We start from the raw sequence: 17,815 nt of genomic DNA, 5'->3' as shown, positions 1-17,815 counted from the left end.
ATATAAATTTTTTCTTTAAAGATTTCTTTGAAAGGCAGAGTTCCAGAGACAGGAGATACAAAGTTACAGAAAAGTATAAAATTTAAAGCAAAATTGTTAACAGTTTTATCTGATACATATGTAGTATATTATTACAATACCCTGTCTATGATATACACAAATTCCATAGTATCTATGACTTACATCGTTATAAGATGTGCATAAAACACAGGGAAATTAATATGTAGTATTAATTACATACTAGATAATAATAATTTACATACTAGATAATACAAGATTAATATATACAAGCAAATGTAATGTGCATGTAGTTGGAATTCTACATTCTGTGCTTTACTTCACTTGATATGGCCATGAGTTTCATAATGAACAGTCAACAATGGATTTCATTGAACACAGTGATCTTGTAAAGTTATACTGCCTGGTGGCGTCACAACTGCCTTACTTTGTGTAAGTTTGCTCTGTGATGTTTGCGTGATGAACTCCCATGCCAACGCGCCTTTGCTAAGTGATATGTACATACTGGAGATCTTTCCAACTCAACACACATCATGGATTTAGTTTTTAATACACTGTTTGACATTTTATTATTAAACTGATTTTTTTTTTTTTTAAGGCAGAGTAACATAGAGAGAGAGAGAGCTCATATCTGCTGATTCACTCCCCAAATGGTTGTAACCAGTCGGGGCCGGGTCAGGCTGAAGCCAGGAGCCACAAACCTCAGCCAGATCTCTCATGTGGGTGGCAGAGACCCAAGCAGTTAAGATATACAGAGCCAGGAGCTTCTGGGTGCAGTTGCAGATGCAGGGTCCCAAGGCTTTGGGCCGTTCTCAACTGCTTTCCCAAGCCACAATCAAGGAGCTGGATGGAAAGTGGAGCATCCAGGATACAAACTGGCACCCAAATGGGATCCCAGTATGTGCAAGGCTAGGCTACTGTGCTGGGCCCTGAAAAAATTAAAAAAAATCATATCTATATGTGTATATATAGACAATAAAATATATAGAGAGACAATAAAATTCATGTGGCAGAAAAATGACTTGTAATGTGAGTCTGTAGTTTTGGTTTATTTGTTTTGCAGCAGGAATAGGAATGTGATTGCATAAAACATTCAAACAGGGGTCCCATAGCGCATGTTACATAACACATGGGCTACATGTGGGGCACACACCTGCCTAACATTCAAAAAGTTATAAAATCCTGAAATATCTGGAGGCTTCAAGGCGGCTTCTCAGTTGACCTGAAACAGCAGTGAGTTCATTTTCCATTTCCATCCATTTAGTCTTTTGAGACATTTCCCCGAGCGCACTGCCGTTAGCCGCTTTATCTGGACCATCCATGGTGGGCAGCGCTGCTCTACTGCAAGGTTTGAAGCTTGGTTAATTGGAATTCAGATGGACTAAGTAAAATTATACTCCAGCTTTTAGAAATCTGTACAGAAAAAAATGTAGAACATCTCAAGAATTTAAAAATGCTCATTACCTGATGAAATATTCTTATGGCCACACTGAAATAACATGTCTTTTTTTTTAATGTGTTCTTCAAGTACCCAAGGGCGGGGGTGGGAGCTGAACTATCTGTTTTGCCAAATTCTGGCCGCAGATAGGGATTTTGTTTGTTTCGTCGTTCTTTCCAGCCTTGAAGCCCTGGCTATACAGCTCAGAACGGCTGCACTTGGCGTTTTGAGCTAAATTTGGCCAAGTCACGCCCCGTTGTTTGCTTGGCGCAGAGGCGCAGCCTCCATGAAGTTTGTCTCATCTTGCTTTCCGTCCAGCCCTGGCCGCTTTCCGGCACGTGTCCATCCCTGGGTCCCGGGAGACGGCGGCGATGGCGTTCCGGTGTCAGCGGGACAGCTATGCCCGGGAGGTGCGGGCTGTTGGGGCAGGGTCCTGACCGGGCGGTTTGGGGCGCCGTGTCGGGGCTGGGCTGGGGTCCCAGCGCGCTCTGTCCTCTCTGTCCCCTGTGCAGTTCACCACCACCGTGGTCTCCTGCAGCCCCGCGGAGCTGCAGGTGGAAGGAGGCGCCGGCAAGAAGGACGTGCTGAGCGGTTTCCAGGTGGTGCTGGAGGACACGCTGCTTTTCCCCGAGGGCGGCGGACAGGTACCAGCGTCACCCTCTCCCGGCGGGAAGTTCTTTCTGCTCCGGGCCCTGCTGTCTTTGCAGTCATTGTCCAGCTGGAAGATCGTTGGACTCTTGGTTATTCATTCACCGGGATGGCTGATTAGCACGTAGTTAGATGCTGCAGGTAGCCTAGGCTGTAAGGAACAGAGGATGATGGAGACAGTGGCAGTGCGCACATGTCGTGGTTAAATAGAAATAAAGCTAGGTGCAGGGAAGGGGAGGGACACGCTGCTCCTTCTGTCTCCTGGCGGCCTTGTACAGTGATTTCAGGAGGGTGTCTCCTCCCAGTTGTGAGGTGATGCTGTTGGAAGTGTATAGGGTGTTCCCTCCCACACGGCCAGGTGGCGGGAGTGAGGAAGGGGAGGGCGGGTATTCCTGGTGAGTCTTGTCTGGTACAGGCGAGGCCAGGGTGTCCAGGAGCCCCGGGGTAGGGGCGCTGTGATAGGTGAACATCACTGTGTGAATGGAGCCCACCACGCAGGTCGAGGGAAGACTAAAGACCACGCAGGAGAGCGGTAGGGCCACTGCCGAAGGCCTCGAGGGGCGTGTTGAGGTGTGTGGACTGTGGTGAGCCTTGAAGCAGCGCGAGACAGTCTGCCCCGCCTACCTGATGGCGGGAAGGTTCTAGTAGCTTACCTCTCAGCACTGCTGTTGTTTCCCAACATGGGACCTGTGAGCACAGGGATCCGCAGGATGTCTCCTTCAACATCTCTGCTTCTGGGAAGTCCTCCCTGACTGCGCCAGTCTGTGAGCTCTCTCATGAGCTTCTTCAGTGTGTATTCCTTCGTGGCGTGGCTGTGTTGCCATGCCCATGTCCAGCTCTGTTCTTCCGCACACGCTCTAGTCTCAGGAGGGACCGGTTGATACTGTCTTTGTGGTCCAACGCTGTTTCTTGTAAGCAGCTGGTGTTATTTGTTTATTTTTTTAAGATCTATTTTATTTTATTTTTGTTGCGAAATCAGTTATACAGAGAGGAGGAGAGACAAAGAGGAAGATTTTCTGTTCATTAATTCATTCCCCAAGTGACCACAAGGGCTGGAGCTGTGCCAGTCAGAATCTGGGAGCCAGGAGCTTCTTTCAGGTCTCCCATGTGGTTGCAGGATCTCAAGGCTTTGGGCCGTCCTCAACTGTCTTCTCAGGCCACAAGCAAGGAGTTGGATGGGAAGTGGAGCAACCGGGACACAAACCGGCCTCCGTATGGGATCCCGACAATTGATGGGGAGGTTAACTAATAGAGCCATCACGCTGGGTCCTGTAGTTGTGAATCTAATGGTAGTAGCAATGCAGAGGATGGAGAGGAAAGTTGTATAAAGACTTAAACATAAGAATGAAGACTCTGGGCCCAGCATGGTAGCCTAGCGGCTGGGGTCCTCACCTTGCATGCGCTGGGATCCCATGTGGGCGCCGGTTCTAATCCTGGCAGCCCCACTTCCCATCCAGCTCCCTGCTTGTGGCCTTGGAAAGCAGTCGAGGATGGCCTGGGACCTTGGAACCCTGTATCCATGTAGGAGACTCAGAGGAGACTCCTGGCTCCTGGCTCCGGAATGGTGTAGCTTTGGCCATTGCAGCTGCTTGGGGAATGGGTCAGCAGTTGGAAGATCATCCTCTCTGTTTCTCTTCTCCTCTCTGTATATCTGACTTTCCAACAAAAATAAAATCTTTAAAAAAGAATAAAGAATGAAGGCTCTTTGGGTTTCCTTGAACTCATTGCTTTGGTTACAGTCTCTGAATTCTGCTTTTTCTTCTAGAGCACAAAGCATGTAGGTGTTCAGAGTAGAGAGGACAGAAAATCCACTTGTGGACAAAGTGAAGCCACTTGTTTTCATGCCTCCTTCTCTCATAGTTGGGTCAGATGCTGGGTCACCCCATGCCTTCCCCAGCAGGAGCCCTGTCTCAGCTAGGTGGGTTACATTGTCTTCTCGCTTCCAGCCTGATGACCGTGGCACCATCGATGGCATCCCTGTGCTCAGAGTGACCCGCCGCGGGGCCCAGGCTGACCACTTCACACAGACAGCCTTGACTCCTGGGAGCCAGGTCCAGGTCTGTGTGGACTGGGAGCGGAGGTTTGACCACATGCAGCAGCATTCAGGTAATGGGGGCGACGTGGCGGCTGTCTGGAAGGGTGGTGGCCATGTGTGGCAATGCTGCAGACACATGGGTTAGGGTCTCCTTTTAGAAGAGACAGATGTGCCTAGTACCAGGCCAGATTTAGGCAGGGTATGGCAAATTAACCAAATGTTAAGAATATCTGCTGGATTTAGCTATTCCCTGTTTCCCATTTGATGTCTCTGTTCGGGATCTCTCCCAGGCTTTTAAACACAATATGTACATGCTGTTTATGATGACACTTGACATGCCTGCATCCCTTAACAGAGCACCTGCTTTGCTCATGGCTCTTCTGCTTCCAATTCAGATGGCTCCTGCTAATGCGTGTCCTGGGAGGCAGCACAGGATGGCTCCAGGATCTGGGACCTTGTCACCCACCTGGGAAACCTGTTATGCGCTCCAGGTTCCCGACTTTGGCCTGACCCAACCCTTGCTTTGCTACATTTGGGAAGTGAACCAGCAGGTGGAAAATCTGTTTCTCTCTCTGCCTTCTGGATAACATGGAAATGAATAAATCAGTAATTCAAAGAGAAAGTGAAGAAGTTTTCCCCTCCAAGCTGGCCTTCTGCTGGCATTCTCTACGTTGCCTACAGAGCAGTCAGGCCTGTCCAGTTGCTTAAGTCTCAGATGTCATTCCAAAGGCCTTTGGGGATGGCGCTCAGTCCTGTTGGTTTACACATTGGTTTCTCCACATTGTGTTCCACCATCACTGTCGTCATTGCTGGTCCCAACTCTCGCTCTTCCCCAGGACCTCTGAAATGGCCCCCTTGCTGGTGACCCTGCAGCAAGCCTGGCTCCTCTGTAGACTTTTCTGACATGCAGCAGCTAGAACAATTCTGGTTTTTTTTTCCCCAAAGGCAAAAACGAGAGAGAAGCAACTTCTAGCCGCTGGTTTACTCAGATGTGTGTAGTAGCTCAGGCTTGACTGGATAGAAGCCAGGAGCCTAGATCCTAGTCTAGGGGAGCCAAGGACCTGAGCCATTACCCGCTGTCTCCTGGGCTGTGGCCACGGGAAGCTGGAATTGGAAGCAGAAGCTGGACCCAGGCACTCTGATATAGGGGTGTCCCCAGAGCAGTCTTCAGTAATAATAAAAATCTGGGGTGGGCCTGGTGGGGTCAGCTGCCAGTTAAGACACCTGTGTCCCACATCAGAGTCTGTGGGTTCGGTTCTTGGCTCTGGCTGCTGACTCCAGCTTCCTGTTAACAAAGACTTGAGAGGCAGCAGTTATGGCTCAAGTAAGTAGGTTCTTGCCACCCAGGCGGGAGACGTGGATTGAATTCCTGGCAGTATTCAACAAGGGGCTGCAGCCAGAACAGCATTTGGAGAGTGAATCAGCAGTTGCAAACTCTGTCTCCTACCCCTCAAGACAAACAGTCAGACAGGCAGACAGACAAACAGACAGACACACACACACACACACACACACTCACACACAGAGTCCTCTTGTGTCAAGAGCTTCAGGTCTGCCTGGCCAGTGTCCATCTACCATTCCCGCCTCGTATTGCCCCTTTCCTTGCTCTCTGGGTCCTAGCCAGGCTGGGTGCTAGGACCACAATCTTTTTTTTTTTTTTTAAGATTTATTTATTTTTATTGTAAAGTCAGATATATGTAGAGGAGGAGAAATAGAGAGGAAGATCTTCTGTCTGATGATTCACTCCTCAAGTGGCTGCAACAGCCAGAGCTGTGCTGATCTGAAGCCAGGAGCCTCCTCTGAAGTCTCCCACGCGGGTGCAGGGTCCCAGGGCTTTGGGCCGTCCTCGACTGCTTTCCCAGGCCACGAGCAGGGAGCTGGATGGGAAGCAGGGCCGCCGTGATTAGAACTGGCGACCATATGGGATCCAGGCGCATTCAAGACAAGGACTTTAGCTGCTAGGCCACGCTGCCGGGCCCTGGACCATAATCTTGTAAGAAGCAAAAAACTTGGTCCCCGGCGCGGTGGCCTAGCAGCTAAAGTCTTCGCCTTTGAGTTTGTTGAGTGAATGAATGCTGCACATTAGAATTCAAATTCCAGTGCTGTACCCCGAGAGGTCATATTGCCTTGACGAGTTCTTTGCTCTCTCTAGCCCTCGGCTTCTTTATGCGTGACATGGCACTGGCGGCGGTCTTGTGGTGTTTGTCCATTATGGTTCACGGGTGGGATTCTTGGACCGTGTTCTTGTGGGAGTGTGCAGCTGGCCTGCTTACTTTCTCTCTTGTCTCTTTCTCTGCTCAGGGCAGCATCTTATCACGGCAGTTGCTGACCATCTGTTTGGGCTAAAGACAACCTCATGGTGAGTGGGAGACCTAACTAAGGCTGATGGTAGGGCCTGGATCCCTGGCTGTCAGATCTCTGCCCAGTACTGCATCAAGGGAACTGAGAGGAAAAGGGGGATACGGGTGTAAGAGAAAACATACCTGCTTTTGTTCAATGAAGAATTGGAAGCCCAGATTCCTGGGGGATGGTGAACCCTACTCATTAACTCCATGACCTTGATCATGTTCCTTAATACCCATCTCTCAAATGGGAATGATGGTTTTAACCTTACGCAGGGTTTTTTTTTTTTTTTTTTTTTTTTGGTGAGGATTGGGTAAGATCGTTTACACATGCGTTCCTTGTGAGCTTTGGTACTGGTGTTCTAATCAGCTTCCTGTGGCCGCTCCGCTTCCGGCAGGGAACTAGGGCGACTCCGGAGTGTGATTGAGCTGGACAGCCCCTCTGTGAGTGCAGAGCAAGCAGCTGCCATCGAGCACAGCGTCAATGAAAAAATCAGAGGGCGGCTGCCTGTGAGCGTGCGCGAACTGAGCCCGGATGATCCGGAGGTGGAGCAGGTGAGGGCTGAGCCCGGGAGCCGTCCCCCCACGTGGGGTGGCTGTGTCCAGGTCTCAGCAGGTCTCACACAGCCCTTCTGCCTCCCCTGGGTTCCAGGTGCGGGGCCGGGGCCTGCCAGATGATCACGCCGGGCCCATTCGGGTTGTTACCATCGAGGGCGTGGATTCCAACATGTGCTGTGGCACCCACGTGAGCAATCTGAGTGACCTTCAGGTTAGTGAGGGTCGTCAGGTGGCTGCCCCTTAGGGAGGGAGGAGGGGGACGCAGAGGGGCTGGAAGTAGAGAGGGGACGTCAAACTGGCCTCTCTGAAGTCTCTTCTCACTGCTTCAGGATCCGGGGTGGGGGTCTAGCCTGCACCTGCCTCGGGCTCCAGGACCGCTCCAGTCTGTACTCATGCTTGTATGTGTGTGTGTGTTTGTGTTTCCCCCCTTGCAGGTCATTAAGATTCTGGGCACTGAGAAAGGGAAAAAGAACAAAACCAACCTGCTGTTCCTTGCTGGGAACCGGGTGCTGAAGTGGATGGAGAGAAGTCACGGAACTGAGCGAGCGCTGACTGCTCTGCTCAAGTATGTCCCTGTCGCCCCCTGGGTCCTCACGCCCGGGCTCCTGGGACTTTGCCCTCTTGTCTGCCTCTGGGGGTGAGGCGCAGGCTAGAGTGGCAAAGCACTTTGGGTGACACCTCGGGGCCACACAAGTGGTCGGTTTTTACCTTTGTGTCCTCTCCTCCAGTTGACCAAGGGGGTCTCCTCCAGAGGCGCCTTAAGCACCCCATCTGGAGGAGAGTGCCCTGGGCACAAGAGCAATCCTGATTCGGGCCCCCAGTACCAGAAGGAAGTGGGTAGCGTGGCAGAGGTCTCCAGCAGCCTTTGTGTCACAGGTGCGGGGCCGAGGATCACGTGGAGGCGGTGAAGAAGCTCCAGAACAACACCAAGCTGTTGCAGAAGGTGAGGAGAGGCTCAGGCCCTCGAGGCTCCGTTCACCGCCCGAGCAGACACGAGCTTCCTCAGAGGGGAGGCTAGGGGAGGAGGAGGCAGAGTGGCCGGGGGGGGGGGGTCCTCTCATGACCCTCCCACCTGTCTACCAAGTATTCCATCCCTTGCAGAACAACCTGAGCCTGCTCAGAGACCTGGCTGTGCATGTTGCCCACAGCCTCAGGAGCAGCCCCGACTGGGGAGGTGTGGTAGTGCTACACAGGTGAGAGAGGACGAGCAGGGACCAGGTGGGTGAGCTGTCCTGGGCTCAGCGACTCCCCTGGGTGCCGTGCACAGTGGGAGGTGGGTTGCTCGCCATACACCTAAAGCCTGTGTTAGCTGACTGTGTTCCCCGGTTTGCTGTGAACATCCCCACTGGAACCCCTGGTAGTATTTTTGTGTGTTCTTTTGATCTATTCAAGTGAGTAAGAATTCCCACCTGCTGGTTCACTCCTCACATACCTGCCAAGGCTGCTACTGGGCCTGGAGCTGTGAACCCAATCCAGGTCTCCCATGTGGGTGGCAGGAAGCTGGATCCTTGAACAATTCCTGCCGCTTCCCCGGGGACCACATTGACAGGAAACTGGAACCAGTGGCCAGAGCTGGGAGTCTAACTCAAGCACTGGAGTGTGGGACTCAGGCTGGCCAGGCCGCTCTGCCCCATTCCTGTGTCTGATCAGCCCTTCCCTCCCGTCTGTGTGTTGTCCCTTAGATTGCCACTTGCGCTGCTGTGTTCTGTTTAAGGGAATAAAAGCCAACACAGGGACGGTTGGCCAACCGCTGCAGCTGCAAGGGTGTCTCGGTGACCCCAGCTGGGCCCTCTGCTTCTCTTTGCAAAGGGTCTGGAACTTGGTGGATGTGGAGAGGCCAGCAGGGCACAGAGGAGCCAGGCTTCCAGCAGCTCATGGCCCTGCCCCTACCCGGGTCTCACATCTATGTCGTTTGTCGTAGGAAGGAGGCTGATTCTGAGTTCATGAACATCATTGCCAATGAGATTGGGTCCGAGGTAAGAGGCGCCTGGTTCCCCACCCCGGCCCCCTGGCCTGGGTTAGAGATGTGGGGAGGTGGAAGTTAGGGACTTGGGTGTAACTGAAATCCTTCCACGTGAACAAGTGAAAAGAATGGGACAAAGAAATCCAGTCTATAGTGTTCTCTTGATGTTAGCTGTGAACCAAGTTCTGTCTTCGGTATTAAGCTAGGTTTGTGCTATTAATCTTCCTGGACATGTGACATGTGAAAGAAAATGTTCACTTAACATTTTTTTAAGGATTTATTTATTTTTATTGGAAGGTCAGATTTACAGAAAGGAGAAACAGAGAGAAAGATCTTCCATCTGCTGGTACACTCCTCAAATAGCCACAATGGCTGGGGCTGGACTGGACTGAAACCATGAGTCAGGAACTTCTGGTCTCCCACATGGGTACTGGGGCTCAGACACCTGGAGCATCTTCTGCTGCTTTTCCGGGCACATTTAGCAGGGAGCTGGATTGGAAGTGAGGTATCTGGGATTCAAATTGCTGCCCACATGAGCTGCTAGCTTTACCCATTATTCTACAGGACCAGGATAGGTGCCTTCTCGTGTGTTATTTTTAAGAGTTAAAAAGAAACTCAAGGGCCCAGCGCTGTGGCGTAGCGGCTAAAGTCCTCGCCTGGAGCATGCCGGGATCCCATATGGGCACTGTTTTTAGTCCCGACGGCCCTGCTTCCCATCCAGCTCCCTGCTTGAGCCCTGAGAAAGCAGTCAAGGACAGCCCTAGGCCTTGGGACCCTGCATCAGTGTGGGAGACCTGAAGGAAGCTCCCTGCTCCTGGCTTTGGATTGGCGCAGCTCCGGATGTTGTGGTCACTTGGGGAATGAGTGATCAGATGGAAGATCTTCCTCTCCATTAATAGGGGTCTCTTTTCTCCACTATGGCAGAGGACTACTTTTACTTTGACTCCTGCCATTATGGGAGAAGTCTAGGGTCTTTTTCCACTTTCCTCCTGCCACTCTGGCAAAGGGTAAAGGTCCTTTCTATCTCAGAGCCCCCTCCTGTCTCTAGGATGGGAGTCTCCTTTCTCAGCTTTTTAAATAAATCTTGCTGTAAAACTAAAAAATAATTAAAAAAAAAATCTTCCTCTCTATTTCTCCTCCTCTATGTATATCTGACTTTGAAATAAAAATAAATATATATTAAAAAAAGAAAAAAGAAACTCAAGATTCAAGAAGACATATGTCCAGGTCATCCACGGCAGGGGGCGCTCTGTCGGTGCTGACCTTATTCAGGAGCTAGAAGGAGGAGAGAACAGTTGTGGGGTAAAGGGCCGCTGCAGGCTGACACAGCTCCTAGGCATGTTGTTGGGAAACTGGATCAGAAGTGGAGCATCCAGGACTTGAATTGGCAGCCATCTGGGATGCTGGTACTCCTGGCAGCAGCTCAATTCAGTTCACCACAACACCATCTTGGACAAAGTGTCTTGAGCCTGAGTGGGTTTCACAAGGCTGACTCCACTTCCTTAACTCTCGGGCTCATCTCCTTGTCTCACCTCACAGGGGACGCTCCTGTTCTTAACTGTTGGTGATGAGAAAGGTGCTGGGCTCTTCCTACTGGCAGGGCCAGCTGAGGCCGTGGAGACCCTGGGGCCCAGGTAAGCCTCGGTGGACTCCCTGACATGGGTGGGTGAGTATGTGATGGACTAACCTGCTAAAGCAGCCCTTTACCCGTGGACGGGGCATCATGTCTGTCATTCGCAATGTTCACATCCCAGGCGCAGGAGCGGCTGGGACTCGAACCGTTGCCCATATGGGATGCCTACATTGAGACTTAACCTGTTGCATCACAGTGCCAATCCTTGTGTATATTTTCTTACTTAAGTTAGATAGTGAGATATGTGGCTCTGTTCCTGACATTGAGTGTTTGCAGAGTCCTGAGTCTAATGAATGCAAGCTCTTTGGAAAACATGGAAGGAAATCCTGGGGATTCACAGCAGAGCTTCCCCATAGGTGGCTGCATGTTTCCTGTAGACTGGCTTGGTCTGTGTGCACTGTTTTAAAAATGTGCAAACCTAATTGTCGTTTTAAAATTAGGCAGTTTTTACATAAAACAAAAAGAACACCCAGTTTAAAAAAAAAAAGCAAGTTCTGGGGCCCAGACCATGCTCCCATCTGCAACCCCCACACGGCACTAGCAGTGGTCACCTCAGGGCAGGCCTCTCCACCCAGCCCGCTTCACAGGGGCCCTCTGTCCTCTGGTCCCTGTGTGTGGACAATTGTTTCCTCTTCTAGCAGGCATGGCCCCTGTGCCTGTGTGTGAGGTGTGCGAAGGGTCCCAAGGAGGGGGTAGACCCAGCGCTGCCTGGGGGTCTTGTGTGTAGGGCTTCGCCCTCCAAGATCACCTTCTCTAACTGCTGCCTCACTCTGTTCTTCAGGGTGGCCGAGGTGCTGGAAGGCAAAGGAGCAGGGAAGCGGGGCCGCTTCCAGGGCAAGGCCACGAAGATGAGCCGGCGGGCGGAGGCGCAGGCGCTCCTGCAGGACTATGTGAGTGCGCAGAGTGCGGAGGAGTGAACGCGCAGAGAGCCGGGGTGCCCACTCCCCGACTCAGCGGCAGTCTGCAGGACAGTGAAGCAGCTTCACTCCAGATGGCTGTGCTGAGGCTCGTGACAACACGGCCCGTTTGTGCAGTGTCCAGTGTACCTAGGTGATTAGTATTCGCTGGTGAATAAACAGTTTGCTAATGTGACCCCGTTCTGCCGAACACCCACGAGCGGCCATTGTGCTGATGAAACAGGCTGGCGTACCCAAGCCTGGCTGAGAGCTTTGTGAGAGCGAGAGCTCAGACCAGGCCCTAGCCACCGAGCAGGACTTGGCCAGACCCATGTTTCAGAGCCACAGAGGATCACGGAGTTTGAAAAGATTGAGACACGGCCAGAATGCACAGTCGAGGGGCTGGTGTTGTGGTCCAGTGCACCCATATTGTGAGTCACCACGTGGGCTGGGCGCTCTGCTTATGGAGGGCCAGTTCAGACCCGAGTGCTCTGCCTCCGATCCAGCCCCTTGCTCCTGCACCTGTAGGGGCAGCAGAAGATTAGCACTGCCCCCCTGCTCTCCAGAAACTGACTGTTGTGGGTGGGTTTTCTGGTCCTTCTGGCAGTGTTTTTTGTTTTTGTAAAGATTTATTTTTATTGCAAAGTCAGATATATACAGAGAGGAGGAGAGACAGAGAGGAAGATCTTCCATCTGATGATTCACTCCGCAAGTGATCTATGCTGATCTGAAACCAGGATCCAGGAACTTCTTCTGGGTCTCCCACACGGGTGCAGGATCCCAAGGCTTTGGGCCGTCCTCGACTGCTTTTGCAGGCCACAAGCAGGGAGCTGGATGGGAAGTGGAGCATCCAAGACATGACCCAATGCCTGTATGGGATCTCGGCACTTGTAAGGTGAGGATTTAGCCATTGAGCCGTCATGCCGGGCCCAAGATATGCCTCTTGACCCAGAAGCAAGGACACGAACATGGCATCCCGAGATAGAAGGAACTTTTTGAATTAATGCAATTAGCAAACTAGATAAGCACTTAAGCACCTTACAGGGAAGTGGTTTGAGGTTGGATGCAGCGAAGGAAAGTGAAGCTTTGATGTCATTTGTGCCTGTCCTAGGGGAGAGGAGGGGAAAGTTTTACACGGTCAGGGAAGGGTGATTATATTTGATGAGCTTGCAAGAAATCAGAAAGAATGAGTTACTCTTCGGAGGAATAGAAGGGCACGGACATACACACACATTCACATGGGGGGCACGTTCTGGGACATAGCTCTCACTTTACAGCGTGGAAATAATGAGAGGCCACTACTTGGCCTGCAAGAAAAGTCCTGTTAGGGCCCGGTGCGGTGGCCTAGCAGCTAAAATCCTCACCTTGAGTGTGCCAGGATCCCATATGGGTACAGGTTCTAATCCTGGCAGCCCTGCTTCCCATCCAGATGCCTGCTTGTGGCCTGGGAAAGCAGCCTAAGACGGCCCAAAGCCTTGGGACTCTACCCGCATGGGAGACTTGGAGGAAGTTTCTGGCTCCTGGCTCCGGATCGGCACAGCACTGACCGTTGTGCTCACTTGGGGAGTGAATCATCAGACAGAAGATCTTCCTCTCTGTCTCTCCTCTCTGTATATCCGACTTTGCAATAAAAATAAATACATCTTGAAAAAAAGAAAAGAAAAGGCCTGTTAGCTAAGTGTAAGTGTCCTGACACTGCTGGAGACAGAAACTGTGGCTCCCACTGAGCTGACCTGGGTCACTGGGGGCGGGGGTGTGGGCCCAGAGACACGGGGTCAGGCCTTTGGATGAAAGACACAGGAAGAAGGTTGGAGGTGGTGGTGTGTGTGGCTTAAAGAGGTGAAGGTGGAGGCAGCTGGGGAGGAAGGCAGAATGAATTTCCAGAGGGACCTTGGGCCAGCAGGTCCCAGAGCCCCACCTGCCCCGTGTCCCCCCGAGGAAGGCTGGGCCTCTGCCAAGCAGTGCTGGAACGCCCGCTCTCCTCCTTCACTGGTGTTTCGTTAGGCTCCGGGGGCCTCCGCCTGCTGCTGCTGGGAGCTGCTAGCTTGGCGCACCCCAGGGCAAAGCTGTCTCACCCAGCCCGAGCCTGGCGCCTCCTCAGGCCTTCCTGAATTGATCCCAACTGTGAGCAAAGCGCCCTCCACAGAGGAAACGCAGGCCGCGGGCCATGGGGAAGGAGAAATGGCAGAGCCCCCTGCTTGTTCCGGAAAAGTGTACGCCCAGGGCAGACGGTGCTGGCACAAGCCAGGCTCCGGATGGGAGGAAAAACAAGACTCAGTGAGAAGCCCTGGGGCCACGTCCAGGGTGCTCCCGGGGCAACCTCCCGTGGACTTTTCATAAACTGCTAGAAGCGGCTGGGACTAAAGCCTGCTGGTAAATTTCCCTAGTAAGACATCAGCCTCGATGCCAAGTACTCAGGCTGGGTAGGGTCAAGGGAGGGCACCGAGTAGATGCTGGTCAAAGGCCACAGAATTTCTGTGTAAGAAATAAGTTTTCAGAAGTCTAACCTGGGGACTATGGGTAGTAACAACTCATTGCATTGGCAAATACTAAAAGAATTGATTAAAAAAAAATTTTTTTTTTCTATTTGAAGGTTGGAGATGCATACACACACTCACCTGCACACACACACACACACACACACACACACACACATTCACACGCACACACAATCTTCATTCTTCTGGTTTGCCACATGCTTATAACAGCCAGTAGGCCAGGCTAAAGCCAAGCATTTGGGAACTCCACCTGTGGCTGTGGGGGCCCAAGCACCTGTACCATCCTCCACTGCTTTCCCAGACACATTAGCAGCGAGGCAGCCCATCCACATGATGGCTCAAACCCCCTGGGAGAGGCCATCCCGAGAGCACACCGTGCCAGCGGGCACGTTTGACTTTGTTACTGTTTGTTCTTTTACCTGTGTCTTGGTATTAATTAAATAATGAGCAGCACATCTTTTTCCAAGATTGGTTTATTATGTATTTGAATTATTATGTATTGGAAAGGCAGAGCTCCAGAGACAGAGAAAAAGAGAGAGAGATATCTTCCATCCACTGGCTCACTCCCCAGATGGCTACAGCAACTAGGGCAGGGCCAGGCTGAAGCCAGGGGCCAGGAGCATCTTCTAGGTGTCCGACATGGATGAGGGGCCCAAGCGCTTGAGCCATCTTCCGTTGCTTTCCCAGGCTCATTAGCAGGGATCCGGATCGACGTGGAGCAGCAGGAAAGCAAAGGGGCGCCTCTATGGGCTGTTGTGGTCACAGGCAGTGGCTTATCCTACTGTATCATGACACCAGCCCCAGGCCCACGATGTGTGTTTGAACCAGTGGCCTAATCACCACACTGCGTGACCTCTCAGGAGTATAGTTTTTGTTTTATAAACTAGCTTTTCTCTCCCAGGACTAAATGGGAGACTACAGGATTGGGTATTTAAGGATCTTGAGGCTAGAAGGTGCTTTGGGCAAGGAAAAATAAACAAGGAAACTATACAGAGAGGGGAAAAACCTTCCAAGATAACGCTTGCAACACAGCTCCTAACTTGACCTGTGTTGGGGCGGAGATGCAGTTTATAACACCAGAACTGACAAGGCAAGAGCTAGTAGTCCTTATGGAATCCGAGGCATCCGTCCAGTGTCCCACGCTCATTGCCATGCCCGTGGGTGCTGCGGTGCCCTGTTATTCTTGACATGATCCCTATGGAGACAGTGTGAAATGAGTCTCACAAATGCTAGAAAAAGAACATTCTTCCATTCTGGAAACCTCAGTGTGGATGAGCAGGGTATTTCCAGTCTCTCGGCTTGGGAAAGATGGAGCCACTGACTGGGTGAAGAAAGCCAGCCGCCCGGTTTTGTTTGCTTTAGCATGGCAGCCCAAAGCCAACCTAACACCAGCCCACCGCAGGCTGGAGCTGTGCATGTGGAAGCAGAGCAGGGAGCAGCCAGGTCGGCGCCAGCCCCATCCTTGGCAACTCCGCAGCAGAGGGCGCTGTGACCCTGTCCCTGCCCAGAGCTGCGGCCCGCAGAGCCCTGGCTCCCTGGGCCAGCCTGCCACAGGGACCTCCAGATCCTGTTGAAACCTGCGCTTGGTCGTACGTTAGCCAGGGATGCTGTGGTGTGCAGGAAAGCCTTTCTCCTTTATCTTCCAGGCATTTCCATCCTTTCTCAACGAGATTGGTGCTGGGTAGTTTAGCTATCCTCCCCTGACTCCCCCTCCACCCCATTCTCACAGAGGTTCTGCAAGGTGCTGCCTCTATTGCCCACCCTGAAACGCCTTTGCATTCACTCGACCAGCAGCTATGAAACAGCTGGCCATGTATCTGTTTTGGAAGCTGAGGTTTGACTGTTGCCTCTAAGTTTGCTTCCTTTCCTGAAGTTCTGGATCTTTTTGTTGTTGTTGTTTTTCAGCTTCTTCATGTCTCCTTCCCGTCTCCATTGTGGACAGAAAACGGCAGGGCACTTGGCATGTTTGTGGCTGGTTCACTTTGCTTTTGTTCTGTGAAACTCGGTGTCACTTGTGGGCAGGTGGGCTCACAGGTGCATTACAGACCGGGATGAACACAACATTGAACTTACTCACTGTTTCTTTTTTCTTATGTTCTTGTTTGTTTTCATTGGGGAGGCAGAGAGAGAGAGAGAGAGCGCACGCCCTTCCATCAGCTCCCTCCTCCCCCCACATGTCTGTGACAGTCAGATCTGAAGCCAAGCGCCGGGCACTCACTCCAGATCTCCCACATGGGTTGCAGGAACATCAGCCCCTGGAGCCCTCTCAACTGCCTCCTGAGGCTTTTACCAGCAGAAGGCTTGAGTCAGAAGTGGGAGCCAGGAAATGAACCCAGACACACCCACATGGGATGCAGGCATCGCAGCTGCTGGGATGGACACCCACTCCCTTCACTCTTTCTTAAGTTTTAAATTAAAAAAAAAAAAAAAATATATATATATATTTATATATATTTTTATATAAGTCTGAAGCTTCTTCCGGGTCCTCCATGCAGGCACAGGGTCCCAAGGCTTTTGGCCGTCCTCGACTGCTTTCCCAGGCTGCAAGCCGGGAAGTGGATGGAAAATGGGGCTGCTAGGATTAGAACTGGTGCCCATATGGGATCCTTGGTGTGGAAGGTGAGGATTTTAGCCACTATGCTACCACATCAGGCCTGATGGAAGATTGAAAAGCAGAGGACCCATGATTGTGGTGCTGCCTACAATGCTGGCATTCCATTTCAGATGCTCCTTGCTAGTGAGCCTGGGAAAGCAGCGAAAGCTGGTTCAAGTCCTAGGGCTGCTGCCACCCAGGAGAAAAGGTGGGAGATCTGGGCTGAATTCTGGGCCCCTTAACTTTAATCTGTCCCAGCCCTGGCTATTGTGGCCATTTGGGGAATGAACCAGCAGATGGAAGACTTCTCTCTGTCTTTCTGTGTATGTCTGCCTTCCAAATAAAAATGAAAATAAGCAAATAAACATTTTGAAGTATTAACAGTAGCAATTTTCAGATGATGAGATTGGAGGAATTTTTATTTTCCTCTTTATACATTTCTGAAGTTGACGTATTCTTTTTTTTAAAAAAAAAGTTTATTCATTTTTTTTATTGGAAAGACGGATACAGAGAGGAGAGACAGAGAGGAAGATCTTCCATCCAATGGTTCACTCCCCAAGTGGCCACAGCGGCTGGAGCTAAGCTGATCTGAAGCCAGGAGCCAGGAGCTCTTCCAGGTCTCCCTCACGGGTGCAGGGTCCCAAGGCCTTGGGCCATCCTCCACTGCCTCCCAGGTCACAAGCAGGGAGCTGGATGGGAAGCGGGGCTGCTGGGATTAGAACCAGCGCCCATACGGGATCCTGGCGTGTGCAAGGTGAGGACTTCAACCACTAAGCTATAGTGCCGGGCCCAGTTGACATATTCTGAGGGAAATATTCCTCTTGGTAAGTCCTTTCTGTTATAATTTTCTAGTCGAACTACTTTAAAAAAAAAACAATAAAATAAAAAACACTGCCAGAACAATAAAGAGCTTTCAAGATCCCAAACGGCAACTCAAAACAAAAAATAGCAATAACAACAACAACAAAAACTCAGCAACAACGAAAAACAGATTTCTTGGGGCTGTCATTTACCGTGTGATTCCAGAGGGAGGCATTGTTTTCAAGGATGTTTGCCTCTTGGGAGGCTGTCAGGAACAGTGCACGTGAAAGACACGCTGGCTTCTGGTGTGGGTGTGCCTGCGTGTGCGTGAGTGTATGTGTGTATGCACGCATGACGAGTCACTGTGTACATGTATGAACTCATATGTGCTG

General features: G+C 51.3%; 1 protein-coding gene across 1 annotated transcript; it reads left to right on the top strand.

Annotated features, from left to right (window-relative positions):
- Positions 1–1,797: 1,797 nt before the first annotated feature.
- On the top strand, positions 1,798–12,025 carry LOC121170254 (alanyl-tRNA editing protein Aarsd1). Its single transcript, XM_041001301.1, has 12 exons — positions 1,798–1,866; positions 1,969–2,100; positions 4,051–4,210; positions 6,441–6,498; positions 6,880–7,036; positions 7,134–7,250; positions 7,474–7,604; positions 7,916–7,982; positions 8,141–8,232; positions 8,961–9,015; positions 10,542–10,636; positions 11,417–12,025. The coding sequence occupies exons 1-12, from the start codon at positions 1,828–1,830 to the stop codon at positions 11,550–11,552; spliced, it is 1,239 nt and encodes a 412-aa protein (XP_040857235.1). The 5' UTR covers positions 1,798–1,827; the 3' UTR covers positions 11,553–12,025.
- The last annotated feature ends 5,790 nt before the right edge of the window (positions 12,026–17,815 follow it).

This window comes from Ochotona curzoniae, unplaced genomic scaffold (genome assembly GCF_017591425.1).
Source record: "Ochotona curzoniae isolate NIBS_2020 unplaced genomic scaffold, NIBS_Ocur_1.0 scaffold_2453, whole genome shotgun sequence".
NCBI classification, from domain to species: domain Eukaryota; kingdom Metazoa; phylum Chordata; class Mammalia; order Lagomorpha; family Ochotonidae; genus Ochotona; species Ochotona curzoniae.
The sequence above is the reverse complement of the archived record's forward strand: the minus strand, read 5'-3'. Positions and strand labels throughout refer to the sequence as shown.